The following is a 27,292-nucleotide window of genomic DNA, read 5'->3' on the forward strand; positions in this document are numbered from 1 at the left end:
CTGCATTATTCTGCCACTTTAAGGTGGTACAGGGAAACATCGACGGACAAAAAGTGGGGTAACTGTAAGTCTTACATTTGATTCTATAAAGAATCATGGAGTCAACGTACAACCGATTTTAAGAGAGAAAGTACTAAATGAGCAAATATGATGATTTTGGGATGGTACAGAAGAGGCGTTGTAAATCGAGAAGTAAGGTAACTTCAATCCTCAGACTATCTGCTATTATTTTATTAATTTTACTTATCTTGACAATTTAAAGAAAAGAGCTGACTTCCACTTAAAAGGAGCAGATCTGATTGCAAAATACTGGGGTGTTAATGATTTTGCACAGGCTAAAGAGAAAAGAAGTTTGTTTAAATCCTAGAACTGTATACTAGTTTCATCAAATGATGGCAGTGATTGATTCTATGAATATACAAAGCTTTAAAATGCAACTAATTTTGTTTCAAGAGGGGCATGACTGATTTGGCAATTTAGGAAACCCGGTGAATTAAAACCTACCACTTCGTGAAATCTGCTGATGTTGTTTTTGCTGCAAATGCCGATGCGATGTTGCAGCATTGCCGCCACTATTGGATGGGGGCGCCTCTCCAAGTAGCTCGCTAGCATCAGATTCAATGGAGGACACGCGAGAGAGAACAGGCTTGAGGCCAAAAACGCTGGCTGAGGGTTCACGCATTGAAACCTCACCCGCGATCGCATCCTCAGGGGTCCGCCGAGGCGGCCACTGCGACGTACCTCGCTCCATCTCCGATTCCACCTCCGGCACTGGCATAGGCGGTGGTGGGTGTGGCGACGAGAAACGTCGATTTAACAAGTTCTGCCAGAACCCAGTGCGTACTTGACGTTGATTCTGTTGGTACGTAAAGCGCATGGGAGGAGGAGGCGGATGAGGTTGAGGTGATGCAGCCCCCTCAGGGTCTGTGCTTGCAGGCGGTGTAAGCGATTGAGGACGTGGTTGTTCTAAGGCCTCTTCGTGGTCTCCATTTTCAGTGGTTCCGATCTGCCTAAGGCGCCGAGGTAGATACGAACCGAGAGCTTCAGATCTGCCTGCTGTCGGGTTCTACGAAGAGGAAGGGCATAAGCATGCAATAGAGTATTTGCGGTGGAAGGAGACAAGGCAGTGCAGTGCAATGAATAGAATGGGGTGCAGAGAAAGTGACAGCGGCACACACAGGAAGATAGCCGGACAGACGGAAAGACTGACCTGAGTGGAGAAACCACGGCGAGAGCAGTCATAGCGCGTGCCGAAGGAGCGACTGCGTTCAATGCAGCTAGTCTGTCTGCGGGGTGTGGGGAGAATATGCCGACGTCTGTAGCCCCCGTCCTTCAACACAGAATCGTTCTGTCATGTCTCCCCTTTCTCACTACCACTATTTCCTTTTCCTCGAATGCAGAGGCATACGTACACGCTTTGTGCATAGTATGCACGAATGCCGCTGGAACCGAACCAGTGCGCAACGAATGCTTGATCACTTTGATGATTAACTAATTATCCGAGATCAGTCGAATTAACCATAAAGAGTAATCCGCTATGCCTGAATATATCCAGTGACGGCATTGCTAGAATTGGGGAAGCCGATCTCTCCGTTATATTTCCTCTGTGGCATTACGGTAAACTACTTTCCTAGAGAGTCAAAATGAACACCACTGGGAATGACATCCTACTTGCATTTTTTAGAGAAAACGATGTGGTACTATAATAAGCATTGCTCCATCTAACTCAAGCAGTGTATAGCAAATTTTCAACCGATTAGTGCATAATGAACCCAAGGCGTTTCATTGTGACTTAATAGGCTCATTGGAATTGAAAGGTACTAACTGAAAGTTGTGTGAAAATGTAATAGCATTAGGCATAAAGCAGGGCAAAGGATTTGTAGCTAAACGAGCCAGCCAGCCAGCCAGCGATAATGTGATGCGGATATTTGCTTTGAACAATGCCTAATTGCACCGACTCTACGAAACATGGCAAATAAGCGAAGGAACGAGCGACCGATCAGATGAACATGCAAATAGGAATGCGATGTGAGAAATGAATTTGGCTTACAGAAGAGATAGAATTGCGCGCGAAGGCTCGCCCGCTGGTCCCATTTCCAGGCCCACTTAGGTTGTCACTGCCCTGAGACAGCGCCTCCGTTGCCCTAGTGAACTCGGCCTCAAGTGTGGGGGGGGGGGGGGGGGGGAAGAGGAGAGAAGACAAATAAACGAAAAGAACGTAAGAGGTAGAGAAGGAAGAAGACGCCATTGTGGGCTAGGCAACTTACAAGAAAATCGCTATGTCCTGAGTGCGTCCATGAACCGATGGTCTGTATGTGCGGATCGTGACCGATTCCCTGAAGGGGTCAGATAAGGCAAAATATGAGGCATTGCGTTTTGTTTATTTGATAAATTTGGCAGAAACGGATGATCTATCATCAATATCCTTAAAACCAATTCACGATTACTCGATACTGAAGTCTGGGACAGCAAACTCCTTTTCTTTTCACTCAGCACCTATGACAAGTAAGTGCTCTGAAGGTGATTTTAGCAGTGAGATTTAGAAAACGTACGTTGATGTAAATGCTACTTGATTCCAAGTGAGCCGAGTCGAATACGCGGCTCTCCACCTTGCGTCCACTGTGTATATGAATCTACATCCAAATTACCGATGATTTCCTGTGGTTCTTCGTTTCCATAAGAAACTAACGTGGAGGCTAAGAATCCGTCATGTCAGAAATGGTAGGTTTATAGATTTAGGATAAAACTTCACTTTCGTGCTGAACACGCATGTGAAAAACGAATGCATTTGTGCTCCGAACGGCTCCTACCCACAAACAGCATGTGACAGAAAAAAGCCCACATTTTGTGCTATTCAAGTATCATTTCCGCCGGCATCCAGTGACAGCCCAATTGGCAGACAGAAGAGGTCGCATGGCAAGTCCAGACATGACCGGTCTAACAACCCCGTTTGGCCTCAAAATTCCTAATGGAAAACTAAATTTAAGCGAATTTATTGGACATACTTTGTGCTAATGGCTATTGAACGCATAAAATTCAGTGAATTCAGGAAACTACTACGTTTGTACTCCTAAAACTTATTTCATCTCTAGATGAATAAATATCGTGTCATCCTAAAAATTATGGTAGTAGCATAGAGACACTGAAAGAGCATCAGTAACACAGATGTTCTAGTAGAGTGGAAACAGTCTTGTGGTAAAGACTAGGAATTACGTATAAGAAATGTCTGCAACCGATTTTACAGTTGCTTAGATTTCCTCCATCCGTAAATAAAATAGTAGACATGAGACATCCATGCGATATTCGGAAGAGCGTACATATCACCAAAAGCTGATAAGATCAAGGCGTAACTGTGATAAGCAACGATTTGGACCACTTTTCACCCACTCACCTCCATAACGGCCTGAAAGTTGGCCGTGAGTTGTTCCGTGTCCTCCGCTGTATAGTCGCCCTCGGGGGGATGAAGGGAAAGGCGAAGGTACTCCTGGTAGGCCTGCGCCGCCAAATCAGCTGCCTTCAGCCGATGCACGCAATCGTAGTTGTCGCGCACCTCCTACAAACGAAGGCGTCAAAGGGTGGTTTGCCGGACATCAAGGTGGAGGATAAGCTGTGCTACTCTTAAGCAAGGGGCTCAAACTAAGTGTATATGGGGATCAAGCACACATGTCAGAAAAAAACTAGTGATTTCCATCTACAAGTTGATTTTCTTACTGCACAATCGGAGTAAATGATGATTTTTACCCTTTGGGGACATTCAAAATGGATGCGAGACCAATCCTCATGATTTTAAGTTTGAAAAAATAATTAGCAAAACCATCAATCTGGTAAGTAGTTGAAAACACAGTGTAGTAGAAATCTTGGCTCTCATAGCAAACCACGATACGAATATGCTCAAAGTTATTTTAGCTGATGTGAGTTGAAATTCATGTAGCGTTTAACCTACATCTCATATTCAAAAGGGCAAACGTTTATACGGTAAAACGAAGGATGTGTCTGGAACAAATGAAAATGAGTGTTGCTCAGACATTGCGAATTGGGGATGTCTAAGGCCTCAGAACAAGCAACCCATGTTGACGTTGTAGAATATTCTGTTTAGAAGCTACAACTCGCCCATTTTGGGCCCACTTCTTGAGCGTCCCTGTTCATTTATTGACTTATGATCGACTTGAGCTCTCATCATTGGTCAAGAATAACCGGGTGACGTGCTTTAAATGCACAATCATTGCGAAGAGGTCAAAATAAATCGAAAGTGACATAAATGCGTTGGAACGGTGACCTCTCGTGAGCACTGGTGACCGCTCCAGTACGGCGAAGACGTAGGCTCGCAGCACTCCGAGTGCACATGGGTCATTAGTAATCGAAATCCCAAGTCGGATAAACAACTGACAATGTGATAGCAATGAACTGTTTTCTCATCAACTACTAACTTCACAAACTTGTCCTCTAACGAAATGGTGGTTTCAAATAGGCACAATGCAGCACCGTACTTGGATGGTCATTTTCGGCTCATAAAGCCAACGACTCAAAATTCCCCGAAACGATTCATGTCGAAGTTACAACACTCAACACAAAATGCGAAGCCTCAGTAAATAGAATAAGTATAGTCGTGGATTTAAAAATAAAACACATTATGATTGCTGAAATGCGTGTAACACTGTCCCGATCCTACCATCCCAGCAATTCCATACTGAAGGAATGCAAATGTGTGATTACCTTTATGCAGAAACGAAAGTTCAGGCATCTCTGGATAGTGCAAAGTACTTCCACCTCTAAATAGAATCACTCAAGACGATATCGGCGACATCTGTGATGTTATACCTCGCCTGAAAACACGACAATTTCTGGAAATTCAAGTGCTCTACTTGCATTTTGCATCACTGAGATCATACTTGAATGGTCAGGTGGTTGAGTTGATCAAAAACGTTTATGTATCTCCTGATAACTACAACCTTCGTTGAACTAATCATAATGGAGCTTCACCTATAGTATACAATCAAAAATCACATTTATAAGGGGTAGTGCTTAAGATTCCCACTGTATTACAATACCAAAGTGAGCGTTAAAGTGACCGATTTGTCAGTGGTATCTAGGATATATATGCTTTGAAGGTATCATGCCTAATGCCCATAACAATTACAGACCCTTATTTGGCGTCCATAGATTCCACCTAGCAGGTGACTTCATTTGTGGATTTTTAGTCCCATATACGATAACCTGCTTCTCAGTTAAATATCTTCGGATTTTTAGTACCCTGTGCGTCATCACAATTGTGAACGCATTTTAATTTTATCATAATTTGATTGAAACACTGCTGTGGACATCAACTTGAGGACCAAATTTGTCAGTTTACCATAATTATTTGCATGTATTCTCTTGACATCAGTGGGTGTGATTTGTCATTCAAAAGTGTGAACCCTTATTTGTAGGTAAGGCAATCTATGATTCGTAGAAAAGCACTAAGTCTCGCCCCTACATTGAGGTCCAATAGATGCCCAGATTTTAATGATGTTTATCAGAGAAATGTCCCCCCTGCTGACCTATAATTTTACCTCATAACATGTAAGCAGTTCCGAGTTTATTACATTTAATACCCCCTGAGAAACAAACTACGTAACAGCGTAGAATCGAATCATGAAGAAACACCGTCAATTCATCCTTCTTACGTATTTGCCTTCTCGAATTCGGCCTGTAGTTGGTGTGTGATTATCGGCAAAACAGGCCACTTACAAGTAAATTAACCACAAACGTCTCCCTCTTGGCGTCAAATGTATGTCAAGATGCTCATCTGATACACGGTTAAATATTCTTTCAATTTGTCAACTTACAAATGATACCCTACTAGAGTTTAGCCCTTCCGCCACAGGAAAATAGGCCACGTCAACGCAGATAGTTTATCGTTCTAAAGTGAACTCACTCCATGGAAAAAGTAGCACAGTGAAGCCCCGCTTTAATTTTCAATATTTTTAAAGAGTTCACTGGGGTATATATTGAAATGACAATCTTATTGTTTAGTCTATCAAGAATATAAGATCTTCCTTGCTTTATGATAAGTGTGGAAGATTGTACATACATTTCCTATAGTTCTTAACTTTAATCCCCAAAATATTAAAATCAACCCTTGGGTGATCATCGTCAAAGCCTACTTACACAGTTCTAATGGATTTTTAGGGTGCCGATTCCAATCCAAGAGTATAAAATGGGGGTTTTGTGACTTCCAGGTATTTTAAAATAAAAACAGCCATTGATTCGAAATCAATGGCTCATAATACTGCAGGAAATATTGTAATCAGCAAACATCAGAATAAGTCCTAAAACTTTATAAAAGAGATTTTAGCCTATGAAGGGTATTAAAAATCATGGAATTTTTATATCTATATGACCGTTTCCGATGCATCCGTATTACACGGTTGAATGAAAGCTAAAGCACATCTGGATACGATAACAATTTAATAGGCGATACTGAAACAAGAGCGAAAATTTTTACAAGCTTGGTGAAAACCATTCAATGATTTCCAAATGCATTTAAATGTTATTTGTTCAAATGTTCCTCGACACCTTACACTCACATTAGTAGGGAAAAAACTGTAAGCTTGATATGATTAGTTAGTATAGAACACTAATTTCTATCTTGCATTCACATACATACTCACCTTCAAGTCCTTAGTATAGAATCTTCGAGTCTCATCGTTCGTGAAGGACTGGGGTACCAGATCTTTCAGCTGCAAAAGGAAGAGAGTAGAAGGGAGGGGAGGGGGTGAAGCTCCATTTTAATAATCACATAGCAAGTGAAAAGTCATGTTAAGGCACCTACCCGATTGACAGAGTAGCCAGTAATTATAATGAGAATAATATTAAGGAGAGTAAGACAGAAGGAGACCACACCGCGGATGGCGAATTCAGTGGGCGCATCACAGGCGTTGGTAATGTAAATGAAGCTGTAATCCTTGATCCACCGGTACTGGCACTGCACCACGGTCACCGAGATTGTGCTGTTCTCCCGCAGGGTCTCCGTCTTTTTCTCGAGGAAAAAATAGTTTTCTTAACCTTTCTACTGCCCTTTAGCCCACGAACACTACAGATATCACTTCTAAATCTATGCTGCTGAAGAAGTTTTAAACTTTAAGCCTGGTTTTTAAGTGCCGTTGATAATGTTATGCTTTTGCTGTTCAATCAGAGCCTTTAATTGAATACAAGCAGAGAAGTGAGGTCTAGGAGCCAAAACAGGCAATTGACGTTAAGTCCTTTAAACCGCTATTAACACAGAATTTCATTATTCAAAAGTAAGGTAAAAACTAACTAAAATGGACTTTGCAGGCATTAATAAGTGCCCTGCTCCTTCACCTTTCATCAAAATCCTCTGACTTTATCTTATCATTGCTAAATAATAATTATTTACATTACTATTTGGAGCTGGAGGTGGGTGACACTTTTTTATTCAAACGGATTGTAAATTAGCCTTTATTACCGCTATTCTTAAAGAGCAACTAATCTAATAACAGTCTACTCTCAGCTTTTAAGTTAAATCTATAGTCTCAATTAGTTTTACCATTTTGGATATCGGTTTGTACATTACCAGTCACCTATGTGTGGCGCTATTTCTTTATAAATTCCTGACAACTGGTTGCAATAGGTCGCGTCACGAATGGGCTAAACAGCCTAATATTAACTTGGACTCATCCACTGTGAACTTTGATGATCGGTATTTTCTCTGGGGACATGATGACAAATGTGGTAAAAATTCCTGATTTAGATGAGTAGACACATTTCATTGTTTTTAAAGTGAACAGTCTTATTGCGTCGAGGGATCCATGTGATCATAGCAATTTGAATAAGTTCTTGCGCCTATTTACAGCTTGTTCCCTTTCATCAATCCTTAAAGTTCCGGCTAAGTAAAACTGTTTCAAGGTAAAGTTCGTGCAGAAGGCTTTCTTTTGAACCAGGTCTTAAAACAGCGCTTTATAGCACTATTTTCTTTGTCAAAGAAATCCCTTAATTTAAAATGAATAAACAAAGGTTTTTTTTAGATTGTCGATTTCATTTGATCCACTAGTGATTCAAACTGTACCCTCTATGTGCCTGTACCTCACAATTAAATATGGAGTAGCTGAAATCACCTTCGGTGATGGCAAGGTGCTCAGATGGCTTTAGCAATCCCCGGTAAAAACGTGGAATAGTTAGACCAAAAAAATGCTACGTACTTAGTTTTGCATAAAAAGTAGCAAAATTCTAGTGCCATTATCTTCTTGGAGCCACAGACGAAGTGGGCGTTGTCTTCCCGATGGGGAATAACTTGTGAAATAAATGCTAATTTTGGATGTTAAAGTGGAATTCAGAGTCCAAGACCAATAATAAAAAGTGGATTTTATTTTCTTTAAATAACCACCGAGAACTTGTCTAGGTCGGTTTTAGAAGTTAGTAGGCCTTATAGTTTACCGTACTCTAGAACTATTTTGTACCAGGCGATAATTTTTCGGTGCTGCCAAACCCTGAAATTGAACAATGATTAGGTATTTTGGGACTAAGAAAAGGAGTTTTAGACGATAATCCTTACCACCTCCCCGAGTTCACCTTTAATTAAAAATGAAAGCACGAGTAGTTCCGAGGAAGTGGATGTTCGGATCTTTTAATAGGCCCCACGTAAGGGGTTTTGTTGCATTTGAATGGAATGTTTGTTTGAGATGTTTGCAAACAAAGGCTCCTTTGAAACTAGTCTTATAATGTATTTGGTAATACTCAAGAATTAGATCCAATTTAACTAACTGTAAAAACAATATAGGATTATTTGAAGCGGATTGAAAGCTAAAGCGGTTATTCAATTTGAGCAGTTCACTTGAAGGAGAGGGGAGGGGAAGAAACATCGACTCTTCTTCCTAAGGTAAAAACTAATCGGGATTGTGTATGCTCTGTAATCAAGGAACCACTCCAAAGTGGATCCTAATCAGCTGCACAATCTGACTCGCGTAGATAATAATAGCGTTCCTTTTTTTCAATCATTAATTCAAATTTCGAACTAAACTGAGTGCTTCTAAAACTATGATGCTAACAAAATGACCTCCTCTGCGGCCATCTTTTTAGAGGTGCTTCGATAGAGACCACAGATCCAGCAACTGAAGTAGATCGACGTGCATTCAGTAGTTTACAAGCTAGAAGGGAAAAGATTTGTGTGGTCGAAATTTCTCGGTTCTATGCTGGCGTTTCCAAATGCCAAACCTTAAAATGTCTTAAAGAAGCGGGTGATCAACTCAGAGTTACAGCTATGCTTTCTCCATATTGCGAATTTAAATCAGCGTATTAATGTAGCATTCAACGAAGAAACAAAGCACTTATTGTTTAATTTAAGTAAGGATTTTTAAAGCAATATAGTAAATTAGTAATATTTCCATGGGGCGGTAAAATTAAGTTAGTTAAGAGCTGCTTGAATAAGTAAAATCACGATAATAAGTAATATACGTGCCAAAATAACTTCTATTCATTTGCACTGAAGGCAAGGTGAAGTTGTTAGTTACCATAGAGTACACCCGGCTCTAGGCGTAAATAAACCTTAATTATCAGTTATGGGTAACATCCCCTAATCTTTATCCACAAAAGTGAGTAAAATCATGCATTTAAAGCAAGTAGGACACTTCGCTGCCTAATAATATACGGCAGATTAGGATTTTGAACGATACATGAGAATGATACATCGGAAAATTTGTTAGATTAAAATCCCACTTGACGGAGTGGAAGTTGGTCAAAATTCAACCGCTGAATAAATTTCGTTATGTTTTATTGTCTCAACTCCACAACATGAAGCAGAATTTATGCGGCCACAATCATAAATGTTAAAATAATTTATCCCTGTCTTACAATGTGTATTGTAACTTGAGAAGAGACCGACTGATAATCTATTAACAATTTTAAAATAACACAATGCTAGATTTAACGCACAATGCGGTCGACATCGAAGTGGGACGCCTTCACAAAATTTTATATCTATCAGGTAGAGTTACAAGTAGTAGCTAAACACAAGCCTTTTAAATGCAAGTACACTTAAGCAAAGGCAATTAAACGTAATATGCGATATGTCTTTTGAGTTTTGTTTCTCCAAAGAGCTCTGAACTTTGGAACCACTTATCTGTCTAAGTACAAAACTAAGTAGTTAATCTTACCTATGCAGACTAGAAGTGCTTGAAAATTAGGTACCCTAATCACCCATGTTAACGGAAGTTTAAAGAACTCAAATGAGAGAAGGTAGACTAACCCAAACTTGCCATCAAGATCATAAACTCCACAAAGAAAAAGTCTTAAGAGACACTGTATTCTTCAAAAAGGCTATAAAAGTTTATCTGCAGTAGTGAATAATTTTTATGCCTTTTTGGTTTCCTATCAGACAACAAAGGTTCAATGCCTGCTTATAGATTTTTCTGCCGACATAGCACCTCCAAGACTTGAGAATAGATCAACCATTGGACGTGATACGTGTACGCATGCGTATGATCGATGGTGGAACCGGGATTCCATCAAGTGAATGGACACTTCGCTTGCCAAAAAGGTCAATTTACTGTCTGTACAACCATTTGATGACCAACTTGCACCAGGAAGAGAATATATGCCTAGAGTACGAGGGTTGCCCGTTAATAGTTCTAGAAATATTGACGATTTGTTACTGCCCAAACTTTTGCCAGAGGATGGCTACCTCGCTGCACAAACTTTAATGAAGGGATTTATTCTCAATTCTTCATAAAAAGGATGTTTTTACGACTAAAATAGGGTGATAAGATCAATAAACAAATTTGATGCAGTTGAAGTTTTAAAAAGCACGATATTATGTTATGACGGGTGGATATTTACTCTGATCAGCTTTTGCGTCTCCGAGACTTCGGTTACCATCTGTATGAGAAGACGTTTCGTTAGTGTTACTTCTTTTAACAGTTCATCAACTCTAACGTACATTTTTACTAAAATCCCACCTTATGACATCCCCAAAAAGGTTTGAGGCACAGCACCATCTCCAAATTGGCTGCTACTTTTAACTTCTTGAGGTACTTAGCTATGGAAAACAAAGTGTACCGAAAACTCAGAACAATATCCCATTTGAATTTCAAAATGACAAACGCGGTAGAAAACACTGAGCTACCACAGTAGAATTATTTTTAAACCTCCTTATTGAAAAGAAAAGTTGACTTTGCTAATCTCAATGCAGATTATTCTGTCATAGAGACACTACTGTTACAGTGGGCCAAGTAAAGGTAAAAAATCGCAAAAAGGAATGAATATTGCAATCGAAGTCTAGATTAGGAGACATGTGGATGATTTGGCAACTTCTTGAATTCTCAAAGCGTTCATAAGTACCCAGACTGCAAAGTAAAGCGTCTGTGGCCTTTTGCGTTTCGCAGTGTTTTCTGGAGTTGAAAACGCTACCAACGCAAACGTAGCAAAGGACTAAAGTCATCACTGTGAATTTTTTGGAAAATTTTTAATTCAAACCACAGCATTTGCTTCGAGAACGTTCATTCATTTGAGAGGTGTGGCTAATGTTATCAAAGCAAAGCTATGGCCAATGTCATACCAAGCAAAATGAAGAGAGTGCGTTTTGAAACATCTCTCAAATAAAACAAATGTCGCGTAGATAGTATACGCAAGACATTTAGATTAGAATCTTTGCAATTAATACAAGCAACGAGAAGAAGCGGAATAAACTAGTTTAGTTTACGGGTCACAGCAAAATAGGTATGCTTCAGCGCAATCGACAACACCAGTGATTGCTTATGGTAACGCAAAGTGCTCTTTGCTAGATATGAAAGCGGATGATCGGGAGACGGATGGCTGCAAACGCTGCAGAATGGCATCCTCAAAAGAGTGCAAACGAAAGTTCACTCAGTCATTCATGAAGATACACGTAAGCGATTACGAAAAAAGCAATGGACAAAAATATGATTAGCTCTGTCAAAGTCAGTGAACACGAAGCTTAATGAATAGTCATTCATTAAACCACCAAATTTTGCATTTCCAATGGGAGATTGGTCACATGGCTATGCCGCAAAAGAGCATATTTCTTCATATTTTATGCTTATCAATGCATATGAATGAGGCCTTTTTATATCTTGCATTTTGTAACCAAATTACAACTCATCGCTACGTTAATAAATGTTATAGGCATGAAGTAGGAATGGAGCATAGAACCGAGATCAGTTTGGAATTGGAAGATTTAAAGTATATTGGTGAAACGAATGATAAAAATGCAACTTACCATAACATAGGGACGATCTAAGAGAGCAATCACAGCGAGAAGAAAAAACTGGCCCTGAAAGTCAAAGTTGAAAGTTAATATTAAAAGCTCAAGAAGCCCTCTTGTAAAAAAACTTCATCGAATCCTGGTGCTATAAGCGTTTAATAAAATAACCATATTTTTAGCAGCTCAGTCACCCATTTTATCTGGTAGCATAAAAGAAAGAAGCTTTTTCAACTCAAGTCGCTCACATAAATAACATGATATTTCTATGGTGCGGGACAAATCTTGCCCGGAATTTCCCAGCTATTGTTTACTAGTTTGAATAAAGCCTAATCGAAGCAATTTTGAACAATCATTAGACAGATCGGTGGAGCCTTCACCCCGGGGTTGGTACAGGCTAAGTTGGGAATTTGAAAATGAAAATTTCCAAGACATCTGAACAGCTGTTCACTGATGTCGGGTAAGCGTCGTGCCTATGAAATGGAACTCGATAGCGTGTATTTAAGTCCAATTCACCATCATTCACATGACAGTTAGGCGCGACTTGACCTCCCCAAATTGAGCATCGCGGATGATTAATTGGGCCCGTATCAGTTAAGTCGACAATGTCAATGACTCCTTTCTCTTTCAGTGATTAATCATGCCCTTCTCCGCATGGGTTCGGAATTCAGGCACCATAAAGTAAATTTATCGGTCAAACAATCTGTTGAAGTTGTCATCGACTAATGCTCCATTTGGAATTACCTGTTCTTGCGGAAGTGGACAGTTCAGTCACAGGAAGTTTTGGTTTACTAGTCCATTAACTCGCTGCTTTGGCGCGAAAGCCTTGGTTAATAGGTTAAGCGGCTGAGGAGCATAAAAATCAAGAATAAACAGATGCACAACTCACTTTTATAAAATATTTCGTCCCCAGAAGCAAAAAAACCTATTTTCTTTATCACCGTCTCACTTTTGTTGCTCAAATTTCTAGCACTTACTTCGCATGTAAAAGGTGATTTCCGAACAATAATAAAAAAACCAAGAAATTGTGGTGAATGTAATTTTTCACAGGTAATTTTTGCACCATGAGGTGTTGCAGTGTGTTCTTGCACAAATAACAATAGCATATTCGGCTGACTTCTTGACTAATCCTGTATGCTAAGAGGGAGCTTTTCTGGTAGACCACCGAGTTGTATCGTATTGAGTAGATGGAGCCGACTCCTAACTATCGTTTGGCCTTCAATGAGTGAGCAATTTACAATAACATCTGTCTGCAGTCAACCACACTAAGCAGGCGCAGTTGTGCGAGAATGAAGTGGTACGCCCCCTAAAAGGATGGGGAAGGGTGCTGGGTGGGAGGTTGGGGAATGGGTTCTTTGAAAGTAACCAGCCTATGATACGTTCATTCGCCCAATGGACATTGTAGTACAAAGCCACTTCGCTACACAAGTCAGTAAGTCGGCAAAAGACCCTTTCCTAATGATAAGACGAAGGCGGAAGAAAAAAGCTTATCATCATCTGTCAGTAATATACGTATGGAGCCCATTGGCTTAGCTTCCATCATGAATTACTTTTCCGAAAAGAGGGAAATGGCGACAACCTGCTACATCATAGATATGTCTAGCGTGGCTTTCACCAATCTGTGGCAACCATTTGCACCAAATTGTGCTGCAAAGAGATTGCAAGTTGTTTATAAAAAGAGGAAAATTGCTTTTTTAGTTAATGACCAGTAGCTGAAGTGGTTAAAAAAGACTAGTAGCAACTAATGTCAAGTCTTTCCACACGTTCTGATTCCGAAAGCAAAGCAAGGAAAATTGACTTACGCAATTGACAGAGGGCGGAAGAAGGGAGAGAGAGATGGCGTTTCCAATCATCGCAGCAAGACTGTTGGAAAGGATAGCAAAGGATACGCTCACTCCCGAGGCCGAGGCCACAATGATCGAGGCAATGAGAGCCTTTGCTTCACCTCTGTCAAATGAAAAGCAGGCTTGCAGATTTTGCGTCTCTCTGGATGAAGTGCTTAAAAGGCGAAATTTTTGGTCCAAAACAAGTGTTAATTTTAAAACTTGTGAAAATTTGAACGAGTGTTTCAGTCATTAGCAGATAGGTAACAGTTGCTCAAAAGCAATGCTTTTAGCAAAACAAACTGACTTCTTAATAGTTTAGTTCTATCTCTTACTTCCCAAATCTGACGCGAAAGCCACATGCTGACGGCGCCTAGCTAAGTCCAATGTGTTGAAGCAAGATCCTACTTTTTCCTACGTAGCCGACATGGTCCAGAAGAAAAAGACCAAAAAAGCGTTATGATTTAGACCATCTCAACATTTGGCCCTCTAGCTACCCTAGTTTAATCGCCTTGCACTACCATTCATTTGCTGCTGCATAGATCTTGGTGATCAAATACGAATTCGGTAGGCCGAGACTCGTCGAGCGATTTTCTTGAGAGGAATATGACAACATGATCGTTCGTCTAGTTACGAAGCCTTCAGGAAAACTAGCTCTCCCTTTTTAGCCTCAGTGTGAAAGCCTCTCATTCAACGCAGACTCAATGGATAGGTGTGATTAGCGCCCCCGTTTATTTATCAGTCATGTTTGGGGATTTTCAAATGGCTTGCCTTCTAAATGTGGTCAAATTGACTTTTAATAGATAAAACAGCTACTGGCACCTGTCCACAACGGCCACCACCGGAAGTGAAAAAAAGGCCTTTTCCATGATTTAATGCAGAAGTTGTCGATTTTTTCCCGGACCGACAAAAGTCTCAGCAAATCAATGGGGGCCATCGCGATTTGGCATCAGTTTTCTGCATAAATCTTCGCTTGCGTTAGTGACCTAACAAGTCCCCAAAACCACTTCTCATATAGCCAGGACGACCCAGGAGAGAATGGCTATAATATTTTTGATCTCTTCTGGCATTTCTTCATTAAAAGAATAGAGGTACTACTAATGGTCAAAAACGGTCAGGGAATGGTCGTTTTTTTCAGCACATGTAGGCTAACACCGACGATTCAATGCAACTCTTCCTCAGACACAATAATGAAACTATTAGCCGCAAATCCCACATTTTGAAAATAATGACACCTCCTAACGAAGCCTAACCCATTTAAGCAAGACTTGACACCTTTTTATGCACCCAGCACAATGTAGTTTTGAATAACCTGGTAATTTTACCATCCTTTTACTTTCCATAACTAGTGCCCCAACTTCTGGTGTGAACTTCGTAGAATCGTGTCTCGGTGATATTAGGGCGACCACCAACACAAAATGACTGAGGCTTCTTCGTGTCGCCTGATAAGGAATATGCGGTTGGCATGAATAACGAGCACATCAAAATGCATACAGGTGTCATTTAAGCCATTTTGTTGCAGTAATTGAAGCTAATAACGACATTATTAAAAGCTTTGGTCTATTGCCTGTCTAATGTGTTAGTGTATCTTAGTTGAAAACCATATCTCCACGCTACGTGTCAATTTTTTAATGAACCGTTTTGCAGTGAAAACGTACTTCTCAATTCCAACTCAAAAACACGAATAAAATTGCTTGGCCTGCATGAGGCATAATGAAAATAAATTAATTCATTTCCAAGGGTCGTTCCACTAAAGGAGGAGCAGTCATTCATAAATTGGGTACCAGGGCACAGTTTTAACAAAGAAAGCAATCAAAAATAAGCGGCACGAATGTTGGCGCTTGAATAAGAATGGATCCCTCACCACTAGAATCTAGTTCCAATTGATACATAATGATGAGGGCAAATTCAGGAATAATTTATAAATGATTTGCACATACCACTAGGAACCAACCGGGTAACCCTTAACGTTATAAAAATGTGTTGAGGGCCAATCAACGAATAGACAATCAGATTGCAATGAATAATGTAGTAGACGTAATAAGGCCTAAAATCTAGTAGTATAATTAACGTAGACACGGCTCATGGATTGTGAGTAACCTAACCATCTAGTAACAACGTGGATTTAACCTTTTGGGGGTTGAGTACGTTAAAAATGTGATAAAAATTATGAGAACCCCACCAACCTGCTAGACATCTCGCTAGTCGGATATGGTGAAATGCCTTGGAACATGCTGATAAAGTGCGCGGGAATACCAAAAGCAATGCCTGAAAGAAAATCCAAGCCACGAACTTGACTCGATCTATGCGACGTCCTTTCGTTGAACACAAACTTACCCACGATGATGCAAATGACAAGGGAGACAGAGGTGTTTCTGAATCCCTTCATAGTCATTCGTCGCTCGCGAAGACTTAGACCAAAAATGATACACATTATGGGCTCCTGCAAGGTAGGGACAACAGGGTATAAATCATTACACAAATGTAATTTGGGTAAACACTGCAGTTCTGACGCACAAGACTGTGCAACTAGTAACGGCGTTTATTATGCATTTTCAATTAAGAATGCAGATACTGTGAGATAGTTTCAATAAGTACGCCGAGCATTTAACACCTCCTCTGTCAGGGTTCCATATATAAGACGCCCCAACTTCTCCCCCTAGGGCCTCACGTCACACAGGAGTGAAAAATTTAGGTAAGAGGAAATGGATCAGCTTGAAAAGGAAAAACCGATTGGCGTCTTTCGGAATTAATTGCCAAAAATAAATTCTGCGCAGTCATTTTGTATCTAGTTGGCAAAAATGGAAATGGCGATTCTGCTATGCGTCTTTTGACAACGAGTCTTTAAATAGGCTTACGTTGTAACTAAAAAAATAAATAAGAATAACGGGCAATTCATGCAACCTTCAAAAAATCCGGAACATTATCAATTTTTTAAATCGGACTAGCAATAGCCCTACCAAATCAAAGGCATGCTTGTCTTACTATTTTCAGGACGCTGCGAAAAACTCATCTTTGAGGTTGGAAACGGCAAAGGAAACTGGCTTTATTGTTTAGTGACTTTGATACATTTTTGCGTCGGCAGATCTTAAGATCGACCATTTGTAAAAACATCTCTGGGCGTAAGATGCTGACTAGGTGTAGGTTCCCCACCTCCAATTAACTCACATTGCCCCTTTTTTCTTTCTTTGGGAGAAACGGATTATGGGTAATAATTTCAGTGATGAGGTAGAAAATCATTCACAGGCGATATTAAAGGCCAGACATTTTATAAACTGTCTGATTTGAAAGTTATTGTGGCTTGAAAAGTACATTTAAACGCGACCTTTTGTTCTGCCAAATGGACAAGTATCACGATTTGTGATTGCAACCTTTTCAAAGGTCAAACTTTGCGAGGCTGCTGATAATTAAAGAGTGGCCTGTGCTACTGTTGAATGGACACTTCGTGTAAGCTGACATAAGAACCAAATTATGGAAAATGTTTCTGTCTGTGAGTTTGATTTTGGAAATCACTAATGTGCTGGCTGAGCTCTGAAGTATGGCTACTGCGAGTGATGCAACAGTAATGCTCGAAATAACCATTGTCGCAACAATCGACCGCCCTTGTTTGTAAGCTAAGAAAGTAGAACTCAATGCTTGCCCTAATTTTATGCTTTAGAAGAAGTTAAGAAGTTTTATCCGCTTAATTTTAGATCTTGACGCGTGGATGACCTAATATGAAACGAATGTGCACAATGTATCTCAGATTACGTGTGGCCCAGTCTGTGATCTGATTGATCAAACAAAAGAACAAAGAATTAGTTGTTGATCCCAAGCGTCGAATGTTTTAATGCGTTGAACGATAGACTGCAACACGAGCAGGATACAAGGAATGGAGGACCAGTGATCCTCCTTCCAAGTAGTCATTAATTCAACCATTTGTCACCTTGCTGATCTTGGTGTCAGATATGCCGTGAACATCTCAAAAATATTGCAGTTCGGAAAAGTTTCCGAATGTGACAAAAAAAAGGATCACGAGTGATAAAAGGAGGAGCTCAATTTAGCTTCCATTTTGCAGCTAATCTCAAACTAAAAAACATTACCAGATCAACACCTTAAAAAAATTTGCAGAATTCATGTCCTACTTAACCAGTTTAGTAGACCTTGCTCCCTAAAAATACACCCACTTCAGATCTCTCCTTTCTAATGGGAACTGTTATTCAACTTAGTGATCCATAAGAACAGTTTTTTAGTAACGACATCAAATATTGATAAGTTAAGTATGGGCTACTCAATTTCCTGAAGTGGGAGAGAGTTAACATGTCCGCATAGCTCTACTTGAAACAATCAAAGCTCACGTTCCATTAAAACTATTGCGTTTTATTTCATAATTATCCTTTGATTAATTCATTTTATAACAAAAATCATAAACAATTTGCAATTTTTGACTACAGGGTCAATGTGTAGCAGACAGGTTGAAGTGGTTTAGGTAGGCATCATATAGGGAACCTGAGGTGATCCTTAAAATTAAGCCCAATTCGGCAGCAACGTTTGCCTTTACATTTCAAAGCTCACATTTAACGATCATACTCTTAGCGAGATGTAAGGGCTCACTAATCAGGCCTCAATGCCCAGTAAAATTGGCATCTAGGGCGATGTTAACAAAATAAGTTCATATTACGTCTCTTCATTCACTAACAAAGCACGATTTGTTCATGCGACTGATAAGGCTACGAAGTCATCAACATACCATGAGGGGAGAGAGGAGCATACTGGCGAAGACACAGGCAGCAGAGTCAGTGACCAACGCGATGTCAGACACAATGGCAGCACAGATTAGGAAGCAGAGGTAGTTGAAGTTGAAGTTACCTTGATTGCTGATCGCGTGGTAAACCTAGAGGCAGGTAACACTAGCCAGCATACACCAGCAAGGGCAACAGGTCTTACATCTATCACCTGTTGTCAGGGTCCATGCAAGAGCTTATTAGCTAGAACCATTGATGAAAAACTGTTACTTTCAGTTTAAGTGGTGATGCAGATTGTTTATGGATTTTGTGAGTGATTGGACATTGATAGCATAAATGGGTTTCATGTCCAACTATGCATTAAAGACGGGCATCCACCGGGTATCTATTTGCTAAAGTGCTTTTCGGCTACACAAAGATTGTCAAGTTCTTTCAGAAAGCGAGTGAGATGATGTCAGAGAAACTTAGCAACAAAATTCTTAAGCATGGAAAAAGTGTTTGAAGACACCTGCCACGTATATTGCAAGATGAACCGGAATACCTCGGTCTGAAATACTAACAATATGTTGTTCATTTTGAACTTAAAAATGCCATGAATTCCCTTTTCATAATGAAACAGGTTTCAAAGTAGCAGAAAATGCAAAGTGGATGGTACATGAGTATCGTAAAGGTCAATAGGTAGGTAAACTTTAACTGCGTTAATGGAGCTCTCATTAGTTGTGGCTCAGTGTAGATTTAACTTCCAAGTTGTCTGCAATTTGGGGGGCTCTTAATGAAAAGGGAAATCCGGATTAGCCTTAAATCCAAATAACCTTAAACATGTAGACCTAATAACCATTTCGAAGTTGAAATGGATTGAGGCTTTGAAGAAAAACAGATACCATGAAGATTATGTTAATGTGGCATCCAAGTGCAAAAAGTTGCCTTAACTAGCTTCAAGATACCAATTCAGCAATCAGAATTGATGAGCCCGGTTAAGCATGCTATAAGAAACGTCTACAAAACCAAAAAGTATTTTAAAAATGAATAATCATTAAAGAATGCATTGTTCTTTTCTGAAATATAGTTCCTTTGATTTCACAACCACTTCGAAGGGGTGAATGGAATTAGAAGAGAGGATATAATGTAGTTGTTTGGATATTTTGGTGCATCCTGCAAAATTATCAAGAGACAAAACAAAGGTTGGTTCGGTTTTCAGCACAGCTAGTAAATATGATTTGTTGGAAATTGTAAGAACCTGTCAAATATATGCAGTTGTTTATAGGGATGTATCATGAAGCATAAAAATGCGTCGACTTAACGAACCGACTCGCTTCCTTGTATTCACTACTACATAACTATCTTAAATCGTCATATAATATTTATCAGCCGAACTCAAAGGATACAATTTGCAACCTCATTGTAACTCGATTTTACACTTACAGAAGCTTCCCTTACTATTCGTCTCACGGAATTTGGATAAATGTAATAGTAAAGCTAAATCGTCTAAAAGAAATGGTTTAAAAAATATTCGTCGCTGGTGATGGATTGTTCAAAGGTAGATGTATTGCACCAATAAGCATCTTCTGTTCTAGACACATTAAATGGAGATCAATGCGTAGGGAACAACCTTCCGCTACTTTTCAATTGAGGGATTGTGTAACAATTGTTAACACCTACATTGTCTGAATAGATGTGGGGAGGCTAAGCAAATGGGTTCCACTCATATGCACTAGTAGTATGCCCAATCACACATGACAGATAACATACTGTACTCAAAGGAGTACCCCTTTGTTCTCCACCTCTCCACTTTTCGCCATTTCACTTCCTCAATTCTTTCTCCTTATGCAAAAGTGCAAATGCACCGTTGACTATGCTCTGTTCGCTTAATTACTGACCTTTGACGGGTACTAGCTTCTGCATTGCAACAGTGTGGGCCAAACGAACCTATAATTGGGTAGTTCTCTTCAAACAACCCACTTACTTCCTACTACGCACCACCCACTGCCCAACCAGCACTTCGAAAGCACGCACCATTTCATTCCCACGAGAGAACACTTACATCCTAACCGCTGCACTTCCGACGCAGATGTTTACCAAGACAACTTCATTTCCCAAAGCCCACGCAATATACAACAACCAGTTTCGACACTCACCTACTCCATATATAACATGATATGAAGTGATATGACTCTATATAGATCTTCTTCGAAGGTGTGAAAGAAAACCAGGCACATTCTTCAGTCAACCGTTAGCCTGCTCAACCACTACTAGTTCATTAGTCCAGTTTGAGGGAAATGTTGCTTTTCTTCTCACATCAAACCACAACGCATCGATGCAACACAGCAAGATAGCACAATGCAGGTCCTCATGTCCCATCTCTTACCGAAAGCCATACCTACGCTGTCATCATACCGCACTTTGGGGTGAAAGGGGATGGGGAGAAAGACAGGGGGATACAGCCTCACCCTGCTTTATCATCCTGTCGCATGCTTTTTATTCCACACCCTGATGAAACTTTCTCAGGTTACGATTGCTACTTTTGTTGGCCATTGCACTAGCATTATGGCGCTATAAAATCACGGGGTGTTGTGCGCAATAGATCGTAGACGATTGGGAAATAGGGGTGAGAGAGGGACAGTGGAATTAGTACACTTGTGTCCCCTTGGACAAACAATTTAGATCGAAAAGGAGTTCATTTCGAAAAATGACACATTTTACGTGGTTTTTCCTCGCCGATTATTTTTCATCATAGCAACGGCTTAAACTTATTTGATGCGAATGGGTGGAAGTTGCAATATCAAAGAGATTTTTTAGATTGTAGACAACCGAAACAAGGTTGTGGAGCAATCAAAAGACTAACTTACAATTATTAAATTTGTGTAAGAAAATGCTCAGATTTTGACGGGATGTAGCAATAGCTGCTGCTGCTATACTCAGCAGTCTTGCCAGACCTATTCTTAGGCATGTAAGCGTTAATTTCATTGTATTCAAGCGCTAGGGGCACCAGAGGCCTTCTTTAGCTGGAAAAGTGGGAAGATGCCATTGTGTCAACAAGGTAGGGAAAAAAACAGACGTATTAATTTTAAATGCTACTGTTCATTGAATACTTAAAAAGACCGGTCTCTTTTTCTAAAATATTAGCAGATTTCAGGAGGTATCAGTGAATAATGCAGTATGAATGACAGGTAATTGTCAACTGGCAACCATATAACGCTTGACAAATAAATGTAGCATCGTAAAAATACCGTAAAGAACAGATGAACTGAGGGCGCTAACTCAAGTAAAACAACACAGGTAAGAAATAAGAAGCTAATTTTAATTAATGCCAGAATACATTGTGTGTGAATTCCCTTGATTTTTAAACATCGTGCGGGTCAACAAATTTGACTAGACCAAACCGAACTTTACTCCATGGGTCGTCAGTCCACCTTGTATGGCGTGATGAATATCCACAATTGATATACGATGTAGGTGCTTGAGGATTAATTCGTTAGTTCTAAGCTAATGTAGGTAAACAATGTTTCTAGGTAAGGAACTCCTCAAACAAAATAATAGAACAGGAAGACGGTAAAAATGTTCAAACTACTTTAAAACCATCACCAATAGCCTAAATAACATCTTCAGGACTTGTAGGAGCGTTAGTAACACTTACGATGAGCAAGGATAGCATAAGTAAAAGAAACGATAATTTACTTGAGCAACAGTGAGACGGGATTTGAGAGAATTGACGAATTTTTGAAAATGCTTCACAGGAATGTCGTGAGCTCCCTTGACCCTGGAAGAAGAATTCGACCAATAATCAAAGAACAACTAGATGAATAGAGGCGAGGGCTTTGATCGGCAATCTTACTTGGAACGTTTGCAGACAAGAGCAGCGGGATCGATGACCCTAGGGAGAGGAAAGAAAAGGTCACCTTAGAAGGGGGAGAAAGTGGATAACCACAGGAACTCACATTATGCTGGAGTCTTCTGTTTTGCCCACATTATAGTAGGACAGACGGTCTAGAATCTTTTCTGCGAAGGCTCTGCTAATTACCGGAAATTCAACCTGTGGAAAAATTTTTGATCAGATTACTGGACTGGATAATGTAACAGAACGAAAAAGTAAGGCAAATAGCGACATATTTAACGACTAAAGGTTGCTTTTTAAGCAAAATATGTGCAGGGAATACGAGGAGACCTTTGGAAAACATCAGCAGCGAAATTTTTTCTCGGATAAATAGACAAAAGTGGGAGGACGAAGTGAGGCAAGGAGACTCAATCAAACCACTTGAAGATACTCAAAAACCTTAATCGCATATCTGGGATCTTTATGGTTAGGTGATTACACATGCGTTGAAAGAAATAAACTATTTCCAATCAAAATGATATGAATTGGGACAGAATTTTAACGCCAAATAACTGTGGACAAGTAGCGGTTGCCTGTTGGAATCTGAGGCTTTTTTTCAAATTAATTTTAAAGCCTAAATGATTAAAAAACGACAAAGATGTAGATTGCTTCCAATATAAGTTTGTAAAATGAGACATGGAATTCAACAGGTAACTTGATTCTGTCAGACTTATGTTTTGGCAATTGGTAATCTACTTATTTTGGCTTGGCACTAATTGTACACGAACGTAAACTGACTCAGATGTCGGAAAGCAGGCAGTTATGGCTTCATAAGAGGCGATTTGATGATGGACTTGATGGACTACTTACCACAAAGTACTTGCCGTTTCTACTGATCTGCCAGGTATCGTGTGTTACATTTTCCTCCACGAATATCTGGTGAATTAACTAAAATTGAAAATGGAGTTCATGCGTTTCAAGCGACCAAATGATACAAGGTTGCAATTAACTTTACGAAAATGATCAGGTATTAAAGCCAGATGGAATTAAAAAACGACGGAGGAATCCAGGAATTCTCGATGGGAGATAAAGCTAATAGACCAAACATTCATTATTTTGGTTGGATTTACAGTAAATAAATTTGCAAAAACGCATTATCAGGCGGCTAAACAAACAACTGATAGTACACTGTGGGGTTTTTCCTGGCCGAGATTTAAGACTGAAAAGTGACATGTGAAAAAGGGGCTTACTCTTATCGCAGAGGAATGCGAATGATTAACAGTAGAGATGTAAAAAAGGTTCTAGTAATTACTGCGTTAATCAAACTACTAATACAGAGGTTTAAATCTGAACAACTAATAAGCGTAGTAAATAAAGGGGAACTCAAAGGTTGTAGCCAAATCGAAACGGTACTAGAAATGATAATTAACTCATGCTTAATGTTGTTTTAATTTAAACTAACTAAGATCCATTTTATTATGGTTTTGTTCATGCATGGTACCAAGGTTCTTCAATAATAACCCATCACAGATGAAAGCACTAATCTTTCTTCTCTAAACAATAGGTTGAAACGATACTACTTACTGTACCATGAGACTTGGGAAACACCGTGAATATGGAATCTAAGAACGTAAGACACCGAGCAGCGAATGACAGTTCATTTTATCAGCAAACTAGTCCTGGAGGTAAATCTTTAAGTAAGAACAATTGTCAAGTGTGAAGGGAAGTAGCTAAGACACAAGATGAACAGGGTTATCTATAAGAGTAACAATAGAATGGTAGGTAGTATAAGGCAGCAGTTGAAGTGACAGCTTCTTAATCAACAAGAGTAGGAAATTTTAAATACTTATCGCCTCTAATTAAAGAGAACGATGGAAAGCTACCTAAAAATTACCATGTTTCAAGACTCGGGAAAATTGGAATTTGTTTAAGTCCTGGATTTAGATAATAATTCACAATAATCGAGAAGTTAGTAGAGTTCCGGACTCCTATCAATGAAAAAACAGCCTTGGACAGGAATGATTGGTGTGTTTAATGTGTTAGACGCAAACAATTGCTTACATCAAAACATGCAAAGTTGTAATTTGCCAAAATGTAATTAGTGTCGAGAGGAACTCCCAAGCAAAATCTAACCGAAAATTATTTGTCTAATTTCGCTTATTTATAGCTGTCGTCAAACTCTGAGCGATTTGCCGTATCAGTGTGCTTGTTAGAAGAATACCGGAAAACGGGCAAGACGTGCTGGTAAGAGATTTTTAAGTCTAAATATTGCCTAAACGGGTTATAACCTTGTAATTGTTCATAGCAGTCGAAAAGTGATGAAGTTTCACTAAAGCAACGTTTTCCGTCTTCAATAACTAGTGTTCACCATGTAGGTGTGTTGATTCAAGTAATATCAAAATCCAGTACTGTTCCAGTGTCTAATCGTCGACTAATAAGCATGAGAGTGATCAAAATATTTAGCAGTAAGGTGTTTTTTTTGCAATGGCAAAACAAGACGTCAGTCATGATTCAACAAAAAGTACGTCGGGCGCATGGAATTCGCGTGGTGTATAACTCACAGGCTGACCACAACACATGGAATAGAGTGATGATGAGGATGACCTATTTGCCCCATCACTATCCCGATTAGAGGGCTAGAGACGAAACCCATAAATTGAAGCTGCTGCATCATTTTAAATAACTTCGTTATTCAAGGTAAAAGTCAGAAATGACTAACTAGCGGCTTATAAAACCTTAAGAGAGTTGTTCTTTTCATCTGGACCACTGGGTGGCACCCAAAACGGACGCATTTTTAGTATCCCAGATAGTCACAGTGGGAACTGTCGTTTATTAGGGGATCATGGAATATGACTAACTTAAGTACTTTTAATGGAGCTAAACAATAGAAAATACTACTCATATATCTAAAAAACATAAAATGACAACTCTCATTTTTAAAGATTTTATGAAAAGATACTTTTTGTGGGCTTACCTCCTCCATTTTCATCTCCTTCAGAGCTACAGAGCCCGGTGAGGAGGGCTGAGCTTCATTAGTCTCCTTGGGCCCAGTAATACGGATAAGGAAGCACATAGGTCCGAGTGAGAGGAAAAGTCAACCAGTGTTGCACCACGAAACTTTGTCCCCGCTTCAAGCTACTAAGGGGAGCACACACGCGACGTTTGCAAAGCCGTGCAGCCAATCCGGTGAGGCAGAAATTTGCAGTGCCTAGTGAAGCAGCAGAGATCAGTACGCAATTGGCTGGGGTGTCTGATTGGACAGGCAAGGTCACTAATGAAGAACGAATGAGAAGACTGAGGATGAAGCCAATCATGAAGTTATTATTCATTATAACGGTAACTGATACGTTTAATGGATTTGTAACTGCGAATTTACTGCGAATTTAATTTAAGGATTGGGGAATTACTAGAATTCTCTTACTTCGTATAAGCAAGGCAGATATTTCCGGGAGTACGCGAGAGCGTAAAAAATCATTTAAAAGAGCATTTCATTTTTGAGGAGGTCATCAAAACTACCCCTAGAGACAGTAATTTGTGCTATTTACGGAAAAAAATGAGAAAATGCATGCTTAGCTCCAAAATAGTGCGTAAGATAAACCACAGATGCAACAACTACTGCGGTCTGCCGATTGTACATAGTAATGACGTCATAATCTAGCGAAGTCGATGGGACAACAGGAAACATTGATCTATTGATTTCAGATAATTTGGGTGATTTTAGTTCAATAGCAAACAGCAGCTCCAAGGTCTGGCTATATTTTTAGAATTGTTTTGTTAATAAGATACTTGGATGTTCTAAAGCTCTTTTATGATTGATTTTACTGCCAATAGAATGGATTGGGCAACGTTTTCGAGGCCATCTCATTGATACAAATTCTAACTATTGCTATCACTTAGGTTGTATGTCTTCAACGAGGAATTTGTGATAAACGATTTCCTCTGAAGTCCATCACGCATGAAGCATAGCTGAAGTCTTTTAATTCTTTCTCCTTTTACAAAAGTGCAATTATATCGATGACAATGGACTGTTTGCTTGCTTAGTGACTTGTGATGGGCACCAGCTTTTCTATTGCAACACCCTTAGGCCAAACGAATGTTTTGTTGGTTAGTTCGCTCCAATTAATCCACCCGCTTCCCGCTACCTACGCAACATTTCTAAGGCACGTGCACAACGTCATGCCCACAAGAGCCCGCCTACATTGTCACCCATTCAATGTACACCTGTGTATGGTGTACCATAGACACAGTTGCCTACCACGACACCTTCGTCTGCCAAAATCCATACATCATACACAACGAGACCCTACATCCACCTACTCCATAACATGACATGATAGGGTGCAATGTGACTCCGAAGGTGCCCAAAAAAACCAGGCGTCCTCTTCAGTTAACCTTCAGCTAACACAACCACGCCTAGTCCGTTAGTCCAGTCTGGGTGGGATGTTTTTCTCACATCACACCACAACAAGTTGATACAATGCACGACTTCATTTCCCACCATGTCCTGAAAAGCGTACCTGTGCCAAGTCACATGCTGCGCCTTGGAATGGGAGGGGAGTGGGGAGACGGAAGGTGGGGAGGGGGGGGGGGGCTGACGAAGACACAGGGCGATATCGGCTCACTCTACTTCATCCCCCTGTTACATGCTCTTTATTCCATCTCTCGGATGATGCTTTTGGCTCTAGCAGTACGGCACTAGGCAATCATGTGCAAAATAGGTAAT

General features: G+C 39.9%; 1 protein-coding gene across 1 annotated transcript in view; it reads right to left on the minus strand. All coding sequences in view use genetic code 11, as the record gives it.

Annotated features, from left to right (window-relative positions):
* The window catches only part of EGR_01228 (hypothetical protein), a gene marked incomplete at both ends in the record, with an annotated part of 27,960 nt that extends 2,318 nt beyond the window's left edge, over positions 1-25,642 (minus strand). Inside the window, 15 exons of the mRNA XM_024490477.1 lie at positions 505-1,066; positions 2,051-2,158; positions 2,268-2,336; positions 3,392-3,553; positions 6,651-6,719; positions 6,812-7,018; positions 12,230-12,283; positions 14,014-14,158; positions 16,221-16,477; positions 18,764-18,907; positions 22,434-22,515; positions 22,591-22,629; positions 22,694-22,788; positions 23,440-23,517; positions 25,544-25,642. Coding sequence (XP_024355296.1) covers positions 505-1,066; positions 2,051-2,158; positions 2,268-2,336; positions 3,392-3,553; positions 6,651-6,719; positions 6,812-7,018; positions 12,230-12,283; positions 14,014-14,158; positions 16,221-16,477; positions 18,764-18,907; positions 22,434-22,515; positions 22,591-22,629; positions 22,694-22,788; positions 23,440-23,517; positions 25,544-25,642 — 2,170 coding nt within the window. The remainder of the gene's footprint in view (positions 1-504; positions 1,067-2,050; positions 2,159-2,267; positions 2,337-3,391; positions 3,554-6,650; positions 6,720-6,811; positions 7,019-12,229; positions 12,284-14,013; positions 14,159-16,220; positions 16,478-18,763; positions 18,908-22,433; positions 22,516-22,590; positions 22,630-22,693; positions 22,789-23,439; positions 23,518-25,543) is intronic.
* Between the last annotated feature and the right edge of the window lie 1,650 nt (positions 25,643-27,292).

This window comes from Echinococcus granulosus, assembly GCF_000524195.1.
Source record: "Echinococcus granulosus chromosome Unknown EG_S00004, whole genome shotgun sequence".
Lineage (NCBI taxonomy): Eukaryota > Metazoa > Platyhelminthes > Cestoda > Cyclophyllidea > Taeniidae > Echinococcus > Echinococcus granulosus.